Genomic DNA, 11,295 nt, shown 5'->3' with positions numbered 1-11,295 from the left:
TCATGGCTTTATTGCTCAGGAAGAGTGGGCCTGTTTACACAGCAGAACGGCCTCGCTGGACAGCTGCAACAGGCCCTGATCGCACATACCTGATGTGCATTTTCAGGGGCCGTAAACGGTCCCATGTGTGCACAACATCCCGGAAACAGACGTGTATGCGTTTAATACAAAACTAAATATGTTGGAAGACAAACTACCCATCCATTTCTGTCTCCGACTTATGTTGAGAAGTCGACATTTTATCCTCATGAGTCACATCCTGAGGAGAAAAACATCCAGCTTTTCTCGTGTTGTTATAAGTGTTGATGTCTGGATCAGGGTGTCTTCTCTTCTTCTCTTCTTCTATAATCAGATGCACAGTTTTAGCTTTCGGGGTAATTCAAGCTCTCGATAAAGGATGCACGTCCCTATATGCTCCAGTGTCCTCCCACAGCTCTCTCCCAAGCAACTGCAGTCTAAGAAGTGTTTGCCTGCAGCGCCACCCTGTGGTGAGAATGAATACATCACGAAGCACAGAGGAGTCATCGTGTAATTCAGGGAGTAATAATTCAGCCCAAAACATAAGTGATGTCAACCCCTGGACAAAAACAGTCAAGACATGTGTTACAGTATCACATTACTTTATTAGCCGGTACAGAGGATTAACTGTTTGTTGTTTTAAGGCTCTGACTAACACACGTGAGACCAAACATGACAGCAGCTTAGATAAGCACCGACAGAGAAGTCAGTGAACTCTAAAAACCAAAACATCTTTAAATCAGAATAAATGATAGTGTCTCAGTACATTTACATGATGAACACTTTGTACATTATGTAGTTCACAGAGCTTCTTCTACATCCTCTACTTAGTGCCGATGGAGGTTACAGTTTGAGACAATAGTAAAGTCATGGGCAGGTGTCTCCTTCAACCCGGGAGCCGTTCTGATATGAAAACAGTACAGGATCAGTAACTGTGGTGACATTGTCTAACAATATTTGTGCAATATTTACTACAGCTGAAGCATGCTAGTTAGTACGTTACTATTGTCTGCAGAAAAAGGATGTTGACGAGGTTACATAAGCTGAAAGCGCAGGTGTGTGTGTGTGTGCTGCAGTTTGGAAATGTTCAGATTGTTCTCTGTTACGACTTCTGATTCTGCTCATCAGACATTAAAGATGTATTTAACACCATTAAAAGAATCTATTTAATATGACAAAACATACTTGAAGTGTTGGGACAGAGACTGGGAGGTTATAGCTTCTTTGCATTATAACAAAATACTGTTTGTACAACTGTGAGGTTTGCTTTCCTCTAAGGAACCTCAGATTAAAAGTGCTTTTCTCTGATAGATGGTTGGTTGCTAGGTTAGGTAAGCAGAATACGATGATGTGAATAAATACAGTATATCTGAATGTTTTTGTTTTGCGATTAGCAACAAAATACCGAACAAAAAGTCTTGGAGCCAAGTTAAACTTATTAGTTAGACTGCATTGCTTTTAATATAGGTTTATAGGCTTGCCTATTATGCAGCTACAGTAAGGTCAGACTTAAACTAACAAAATAACCCCTAACACAACAAAGATCTCATTGTTCTTACATATCAATAAGCAGAATCAGAAGTCATTTTCAAATTAAATTAATTACACCGCATAAAGAAATTAGTTCAGAGAACCAAACACTCGGACTGTGTGATGGTAAACGGAGTATTCGTGTTCAGGGAGCGAGCGGTCCCAGGCTCAGCTCCACGTGGTGCGTGAGCCAAATGGCCTCGGCAGTGGGTTCGGCTCCCTCCTCGCTCGGCCTGATGGGAGCTGCAAGGTTGCGGAAGTCGTGTCGGATCTTAAATGAAACAGTGACATCCGCGTCCTCTTCTTTCTGAGGGATCACTTTGATGAAGAAACCAATCTTGTTGGATTTCCTGAAGGCAACAACACTGCGGAAAAGACACAGAGGTCAGGTGAGGGGCAACCTAACACTATTCAATCTCAGAGTGTGTTTGTGTGTGTTTGTAGACGTGTGTGTGTGTGTGTGTGTGTGTGTGTTTTAACTTACTCTGGGTCATCCTGGAAGTCCTGAGGTTCAGCCAGTTCATCATACTCAGCAGCAGCATCCTTTCCTGCCAGGACCAGCTCCTTGCTGGGCACCATGACCTTAAAGAAAACAGCACAAACATTCAGTGACTTTCGGCCTGTTGGATGAGTCAACTTCAAGTAAAAAACACGATCAAAAACATGTTTTGCTAACCGTAACTTTGTGTGGATGTTTGACCTTCAATGTCCACAATATGTGTGAAGTTTGTCAATAGAAGTTTATATATGCATTTACAGGAGGAGGAAAGTTTCTCTGTGCTCATTTTAAATCTCACTTTAAGACGTGTATGTATAGCAGTGTTCATTTCCTTAGCGAAAATAATGAAGAAAAATGTTCGTCAACGATCTTTTTTCCATGACGAAGACGAGACGTTGACGAGCTAAAAATAGATCGTTGATAATCAGAACTCTGATGACACGTATGTGTTGTTCTGTCCGAGACGAGATGGGACTAAAATGTTCGCGGTGGCTGTCGGACGTTCAAAATGCATATTTTCCCCGCTGTACATATAATCTGTCTGTCAAAATACAACCAGTCATTTGACGCTTTTCACGCACAAAAAGGAGTGTTTAACAGGTCAGACTGTTTAAAGATTCAACCTTTTCAGTTTTCATTAGCTTCGATAATCGCTAATTATGAGTATACTTCCCAATTTAACCAGACGTCTACGGTTGGCTCCCTTTGTTCCGGTTGTAACTCTTGATTTTCCTCGCTGACGGTCGCTTTCCTTTTCAGACTGTTTGCCTTCATCTGAGCGTCCAATTTGTTTCCTTTTCTTTGGATTTTCACTTATTTTTGAAGTTGTATTTGTAGTCATCGATCTTTTCTTTGTTTGTTCAGCCATAGTAGATTAATGTTTACTCGCAACACTTGCAGGGACCGGAAAAGCAGCCGCTTAGCTCCGCCTACCCTCTCTGGCAGACCAACCACTGCTGACTGATGGAAAACACGTTTGCGTTTTTGTCGACTAAAACTAGACAAAAACTATAGAAAAGGGTAAAAGTGACAAAACTGTGAATAAAACTAAGAAGCATTTTAGTCTGAATACTAAATCTAAAATAGCTACCAAAATGAACACTGATGTACAGGTGCAATTTTTGTGGCATTACAACTTATTCAGGGAGCTAATCTTAGTCCAATATGCTACTTTATATATATTTTTGCACTTGTCATGAAACAAATCAGTCAAACATGTCCCATGTGTTAAAGGAAAAAGAGAATTTAGGTCACATGAACTTGCTGAAAAATGTGCAGTGTGCTTGAAGTCATCAGGAAGCTTACAGCGATCAGATCAAACATATCATATATATGTGGGAGCACTAAGCTATTCTTGGAAAACGCCTGTCGATGAAATCAGCTGGGCATGGCTCACTGTGGTTCACGCTGCCCTCTAGGGGTTTTAATATCAGATCAAGCAGAATGACAGGACTGCACAGTCTGTTTGGCTTCAACGTGAGCGGAAATTGGTCATGAAGACGCTCTGTTTTGGCCAGGAGCTCTTCCTTACCCAGTCTGGTCCATGACTTCATCACTAAAGAGGCCAAGACAAACAGCCTGCAGTCACTGGGAGCCTCGCAGCGGCTGCTGGCGACAGGCAGCGCAGCAGACCATTTACCACAGGAACACTCGTAGCTGTGCATGTGACAGCTGACAGATGGAGGTAAAAATGGGACACAACTGCTGTGCATATGAGATGATGACAAGGCCACCTATTCCATAAGGAACAGACAGTATAAAGGAGCATCGCCACGCTGCGCCGTCTCAAGCGGGCTGGCAAGAGTGCAGGAGTACTGTTTGATAAAATATGCAACATTCAAGAACAGGTAAACAACCGCCACAATCTGTGACTACACCCTTATCTAAAATTCTGTACTGAAGCCATGATGCTGTTTCCAGCAGTCAAAGCTCCGTTCATTGATGTTTGGCATCCATGTGGGGCAAAAAAACACACACAGGCCAGACGTATTGTTGTCTCAAAAGGGCAAAAGGGTTTAAGCAATCATCACATATGCAAATGCAGCCTCTTGATATCCTGGTTAAATGTCAATAAAAAGGTAGGACTTACATCATCCCTGCAAAATGACTAATGTCAATGTTTCCCACTGAGCCAAATAGTACCAATGCATTCGTGCAATGATCTCTACTTGAAGCTGTTAGATTCTCTATGTGACTGAAGTTTACGTCAACAAATCAATGAGAAAGTATCCGCTATATAAGACACTGTACCTTAGCACTGCTGTTGATGTCATCAGAATCTTCCTCCTCACAAGCAGCCAGCGTCACGTGGGTGATGTTCTCCACTGGGTTGGTCAGGGTCAGCAGCACTTGGCTCTCCTACATACACAGAATATTTGGAAAGCTTTTTAACAGCCCGTTACAGACTGATCCTATTGAGGCTACGATCATCGACAGAATGAATAAAACATGTACAAGGTAAATTCAACACACACTGACCTTCATGAACCGGAGATTTGGAATGGACATGATTCTCACTTCAGGGATATAACTCCTGTAACAGAAAGGCCAGTCAATACACTGTTACCCTCAAACACATCGAGTTTATTCAACACGACTCAACATAATCTGAGAGTTGATCTTCTCTGTTACGAAAGCCAACTGGATGTATTTTCCAGAACATGATTTCATAAATAACACAATCTGTTTAAGATTAAGCTACTTTAGCGTGAATAATTCCCTGAACATGTGCTTCTAATTGCACTTTGCTAAAATTAAACTTTGGGATCTTAATCTAATTAAACTACATCAGGCCTCAGGCTGCTTTCTGTTTTTTCATTAATTAAATAAACATTAACGTCATTGTAAAAAAACACATGTTCAGGACCCAATCCGATGACAAATACTCACACAGCCACCAGCTGAATTTTAAACTTGATTGAAGTGGGATTAAACTCTGGCTTGCTCAAGTTGTGCTCACATTTCTGTAGGAGGGAATAAAGAAAATATCTAAATGTGATTCACATAAAAACAACAGGCTTAAATTGGAAGACAGTAAACGCCTGGAGCCGCACTGACCCTGCAGCGCAGCGAGCGCTTCATCAGGAGGTGCTTGTGTCTGGGGTGGAGCTGAGACGCCCCCGCAGGCTGGAAGTCAGGCTGCAGCAGCCGCTGACGCAGCGTGGTCACTAAGAAGACAAAACAAAACTTGGATAAACTTCTTCCTCAATGAGAAACAAAAATAAACCATATTGTTCAGAATCTCTAACTAAACTCTCACCCTCCGGTAAGCTGATGGGCCTGGTGTAACAATCCTCAGGCAGCGGCTCCACTTCATCGAGGGCCGGGGCAGGTTCAATGCTGATCTCCTTCTGGTCCTCACCTTCCTTAAGGCTAACAAAGTTACACAAATCATTCATTCATTCAGTTCATTGCTAACTGACAGCTGACTACACTGCAGTACACTGCTACAAATTTTAAAAACGGGGCCGATGTTTATTAAAGTTTAATCCCATTAACTAAAAATAATCTCACATGCCCACTGAGCATTTTGCAGCCATAAATTCGGGCTGAACACTTATTTTGTAGTTTCTTGGTGACGCTTTTTTTTGTTTGTTAACCTACTTGAAGTCCGACATAATAAAATCCCCTGCCCATAATGTCCGGTGAAAATAATAAATGTTCAACAAAAAAAATATCACTGATTGATCAGAACTCCGTCCCCTCAGCACTTCAGGAATATGCTAAACCAGCCATCTGAACCATTATTGGTTATTTTGGCAAAGGAATTACCGGCAAGGACGTGTCAGCAGCACCAGCCCCTCTCATCGAGGCCACACGAGATGACAACGCGCATGTTTTCATTTCAAATGTCCCAATGTAACCAAAAACATTCAGGCAGCAATATTAATCAATGTATATTAATTATTATTAATATAATTAAATAATGTCTATTAATTATTATTAATTAATTAATGTCTATTAATTAATTTTAGTGCAAAATGCACTCCCTGGGGAGAGAGAGAGTGTCCATGCAGATGGACAGCGCTGACATGGCGTCATTTGAGCCTGATATATGTTGGGCTGTATAAATGTCCCTTTAGTGAAGTGCATGAACTGAAGTGTAGACTGGAGTCCTTGTTTACAGTGACAGACAGAGTGATGGCTGTCTCATAATATTTAACCGCATTTTCACCCATTGGTCCGTAACATTGAAATCTTCCAGAAAACGTGGAGAAAACCTGACTTGCACCTTTAAGGACACACTGAGATCTGAGATTTAAGACTTTGCTGCTGGACGGCAACCTTTCAAAACACAAGACAACCAAACTTCATGTTTGTCTCCAGGATGTATGAATACAGCAGTGGTAGCGCGCACAACTCCAAACTATGTTACAAAATAATAATATAATCTAGAAAAACAGAAAACTTCGGCACTCACAGGATCATGTATGACTGACATGTATGACCCACATTAAATTCAGTCATACATGACCCTGTGAGTGCCAGAGTTCTGTGTTTTTCTTGTCTCCAGGATGTGACAGCACATTTTGTTTGTACACTACCTCTTGTAAGCCAATTATTAATTTTCAGACGTTAAACAGGGTCCTTGAATGCATTCCTGTGGTGACATTTAAAATGTTCTCGCTCAACACTGTGATGACATAACATTAAAAAAAAGAACTGTTCACTGTGATTGATTAACTTTATATCTCAAGCCAGGTTTCAAGGCCCTGCAGATTCATTTTCATGGCACCCTGAAATTAATGAAACAATGGCCGCTGGAAGGTAAGACATCAATTCATCAGAGTCACCAATACTTTGTAAGTACAGTATGTGCAGTAACTGTGTGCGCACAGGGAGAACCAGGGGAGTTTTCCTTTAAATGTACACAATTGTCTTACAAGGGAATGAAAATGCTTCAAGTGAGGAGTGAAAAGCAGCAGTAAATCCCAGTATAAGACAAAAGATGACTCACGAAAGGCCAGCCAGGTTTGATATGGGAGCTCCAGACCTCTGCCTCTGTAGTCTGGTGCCAAGGCCGTATTTTTCCTGAGTGAATTCAGAGGGTAAAAGATGAAATCAGGCAGTCTGCTTACAGAAAATAAAAGGACTCAAGAAAATGTATGAAAACTACCCAACCTACAACATTTCTTACAAGACTACTTTTACCACATAGCCTAGAGTGAAAATGGGAACAGTTCAATATTTCTTGTGGTCAGAGACACAAACAGGAGCCTTTTTGCCCAGGATAGTGGGAGACAATCATCTCTGATAGTTCAAAGGTTCAGGACCTAATTAGTAGAAAACATATTTTGATCTGGTTACACAGATTTCAACAAGGTCTTATATTCAACCTCCCTCTAACCAGCAGCCCATTATATTGATCTCAGTGTCTTTTATCCGAGGCATTCATGTGATCTGTGAAGTCACTCAGTAACAGCTTAGACAGGAACAGAGCTAAAGAAAGGACAGTGCTACTGTAAAAGACGAGACTACCCAAGTTGTGAAAAATACAACTCACCACCACATGAATAGTGTGTTGCTGGGGGGTAAAAACCAAAATATCAGAGTGCATAAGCAAAGAAAAAAAGAGAGAACAAAGAACCAGGTGAAACGAACGCGATATAGCAAACATTAGTGACATGCAACAGCAACAGAAGTGCATCAGTGATGGAAAACAATTGCAGTAAATCACAGCTTTAGTGTTTTAAAACGGTTCCAGTGAATAATAGGAAAGACTGGTTTGCATTATTGGATGTTAAATATTGTAAAAGCAGAATGCAGGAGGTTTAAACAAAGTGCCAACAAGCTCAAGAAGCATGAAGACCATGTCCACACCAGGGCAACGAAATCAGCTTTTTCAAATTTATTTTCAACTTTTTGGTTGATGGAGATGTTTTTGAAAGCAACACAAACAATTTACTACCTTTAAGAACATTTATGACAGCATTTTTATCTGCCAAAGTAAGGACATGGTGTCAGAATTGCACTCCAACTAAACACTACAGCAGCTGATATAGTAAAAGATTCCCTCCTGCTTTGATTAAAATGGTGTCGTAATCATATAAAGTCCTCAACTGCAAACAATTTGTGTATACACCTGGTCATATTATATAGATTTAGGTGGCACTGTACCTGCACATTTTGTAAGAACTCAGACTCAGACAACTATTTGACATTTTAAAAGGTTAAAGAGGAAACTATGACATATTTGAAGGCTCAGGGGGAGCAGGAGTACCGAGAACGCCAGAGGCATGCACTGTCTTCTCCGGGCCAGCTTCTTCCTGTCCCTCTCCTGCTTCTCTCTGTGAGCCAGCTGCTGGTAATACTCGATTAGCTTGTTGATCTGTAACAAAAAAGTCATCCAGAGACAGTTAGTCAACACTCTGTGTAATCTTCATAAAACAAGGGTGATTAACAGGAAAGTGCAGAATAATAATAGAGTACAATTTTTTGGGACAATAAGTGAAGGTGTTTAATACAAATGCATAAAAATACAGATCATTTGCTTTAACTTCTATGTCTACTAATAAAAAAGGGGCATTCATGATTTTGTCTGAGGCCACTTTGCGGTCTCGAACACTGTGCAACCATTGTGCTTGCTTTTGCCTTAAGCTGGCTGTGTGTGGGTGACACTTATTCAGAGACACATCTACTCAAAAATAAGTCATGTGTGATCAGGAAACATGTGAGCAACTCGAGAGAATATCAATGACCACAGGGGAAAACTTACCCGCTGAGTATAAGGGTTCTCTGGCTCCTGCCATCCACCGCTGGCTGCAGTGAACAAAATTCAACAGTAACATAAGACTTAGACAACGATAGGAAACAAATACAGCTGATAACAGCTCTCTTCATAAATTCAACAAATATGAAACTGAATACCTAAAGCAGGAGTTCTGTTTATGCTCTTAATCCTATTTGATGTTAAAAGTAAAAAAAATAATAATACTGTGACCTAATTAATGTGTCAACATTATATCAGCACCCACCAACTGATTTGTCAGCCATTCCAACATCCCTTGAGGTCCAGCGACAGAAGCCACAGGCCAAGTAGTAGGCCTTCTTCATGGCCGTCTTAGTGGGATCATCAGGCAGGGGAGCGGGGATGTTGGTGGCCCGAGTCGACAGCGTGTGCATGCAACATGGGCAGTCGAAACAATTTGCACATCTACAGAAGAGCACAGAAAATTAGGAATTAATAAAAGCATATTGATGAAATAAATTTAGTGTTGTAAGAAGATCAGAGGTGTAGATATATTACCATATCTACGCATCTGCACATTAGTCTTACCTGTTCTTTTTAAGCTTAGCCTCTGCAGAAGGCATGTTCTCCAGACAACTGGGACAATAGTGTGAGTCCACCTGATCACCAGAGACAGAGGCAAAACAGGATTAATTAAAACTGTGTAACCAAATCTGATATTTTAATTTACACTGACTTCCTACTTGTAGGGGTTTTAAGATGTTTTGATTAACCTCTACATGGCGATTATCATTCAACAGCCCATTTAGCATTGATTTGGACAGTGTGGTTCAATGATTTATCATGGGGCAAATTGATCTTTATTTTGGATAGACTGTCAGTAATCACATTTTTACAGAGAAGGACGCTGACTTTAAACCTGAAGTTGCAATAGATTAAATAACTAAATCACAATGGGTGTGGTGCCCATAACTGAGAGCCACGTTCACAAGCTTAAAGAAGCTGGGTTTTGACAGTTTTAGATCTTAGCTGGGGTTGACTAACGTAGTAACAATAGTTTTGACTTGCAGGATGTGGCGCTTCGACTGTTTATTTGAAGCTAATAGAGTACCTTAACGTTTAACTCAACGAATAGCAACGCTAGCTAGCTTGTTTGCCCATTTATGCTCTGCTTGTCATAATGCTAAGTCCAACGGAAGTAAACGTCGGTTTCAGCCAATGAGATGGCGAGACTGTTGGAAAACATTTGATTGACATGCGGCCTAACCAAAAAACGTGCGAGATGGTTGGACTAATCCCGCCCACCTGTCAAAGCTGCTAGCAAGTCCGCTAACAACAAAGTAGCTGCTGACTAAATTAAGCTAACAGCTAGCATACCAAAAAGAGGGTATTGATCATCCACGTACCTCGTGAGACACACATTCCAGAGATCGTAGTTCACTACAATAGCGACAGAAATAAAGTTGAGATAAAGGGGCTCTGATCCTTTTCTCTCCGCGAACCAGATAGACGACTCTATCCGGCTGCAAAAGGGACGCCATCTCTAACCAGAGCAGCCGAGTCCGTGGGCACTGGGCTCACTGCACTGCTAATATCGACATCACCGCTAGTTGTCTGGCCCATTGCTGGCCTGTGAGGAAACACAATGTCCAATGTCGACCTCGTGTGGTGACCAGTGGAACTGCAATCCCCGCCCATCTTCTTCTTCTTCTTCTTCTCCTTCTTCTTCTTCTTCTTCTTCTTCTTCTTTGTGGTGTTTTATGGCGGTTGGCAAATAACGTTATGGTGCATTACCGCCACCAACTGGTATGGAGTGTGGATCAGGATTCTAACTACTTTATTCAACACTAAATATTTAGAATACAAAGTGAGAGAACCTTAACAAACAAAAATAATAATAATAATTTACATTTTTTTAAAAAATAATTTAAAGTACAAAAAAACATTGAAAAATAACCCCCGCCCATGGATGGATAGCTAACTGGACACGTCTCCCACAAGCCTCATCAAGAATCAATCAAACTAATCCTTGAGGAGACTGTTAAGAGCATTCACAGACAAAGATAGAGTTAAAAGATGAAATGCCCTGTTCATCTTGAGGTTTTTGCCCCTGATTAAAAAAAAATTACTTTGCTCATGCATTGTCTGATGCAATGTTTATAATTTAAAAAAAAAGTTAATTATTCTACAAACCTGATATGACTAATAGTTTTTCTACAAAAAGTTATTTTAAAAATCCTGCCACTTCTCTTCAATTGAACATAAAGTATATGGATTAGCAAACATTGTTCATGTAAACATTAGTTGCATTTCCCGTTAAACATTTGAGTCACTTAAAAAGTTTAAACCAACAGCAGCACTAAACCCAAAAGACACTGAACAAATTCACCCATTTAATCTGAACAGTCTGGCATTATAGAAATAACAGGTGTTATTCTCTAGTTTTGCAAGTTGCAGCTATGCATGTGAACCAATTCTGCAATCCAGTATAACAAAACTAGCTTTAGGACAACAGGGGAAGTTAATTACGTTTTCAAGTCTGCCAGATGCATTGGGAGTC

The 11,295-nt window shown here is 40.7% G+C and overlaps 1 protein-coding gene across 2 annotated transcripts; it reads right to left on the bottom strand.

Annotated features, from left to right (window-relative positions):
- Positions 1-603: 603 nt before the first annotated feature.
- dctn4 (dynactin 4) lies at positions 604-10,308 on the bottom strand. 2 transcript variants are annotated; one of them, XM_069670414.1, is made up of 14 exons: positions 10,142-10,308; positions 9,324-9,394; positions 9,022-9,200; positions 8,763-8,806; positions 8,268-8,375; positions 7,551-7,571; positions 7,005-7,078; positions 5,307-5,419; positions 5,105-5,214; positions 4,937-5,010; positions 4,526-4,580; positions 4,298-4,405; positions 2,033-2,130; positions 604-1,913 (listed from the first exon to the last, which is right to left on the bottom strand). In XM_069670414.1, the coding sequence occupies exons 1-14, from the start codon at positions 10,274-10,276 to the stop codon at positions 1,694-1,696; spliced, it is 1,410 nt and encodes a 469-aa protein (XP_069526515.1). In that variant the 5' UTR covers positions 10,277-10,308; the 3' UTR covers positions 604-1,693. The 2 variants fall into 2 exon arrangements, with proteins under 2 accessions (XP_069526515.1, XP_069526516.1); XM_069670415.1 differs by lacking the exon at positions 7,551-7,571.
- Positions 10,309-11,295: the final 987 nt, after the last annotated feature.

Source organism: Semicossyphus pulcher, unplaced genomic scaffold (assembly GCF_022749685.1).
Source record: "Semicossyphus pulcher isolate SPU_LCO1_2020_fin unplaced genomic scaffold, fSemPul1.0.p SCAF_2, whole genome shotgun sequence".
NCBI classification, from domain to species: domain Eukaryota; kingdom Metazoa; phylum Chordata; class Actinopteri; order Labriformes; family Labridae; genus Semicossyphus; species Semicossyphus pulcher.
This window is presented reverse-complemented; position numbering and strand designations above follow the sequence as displayed.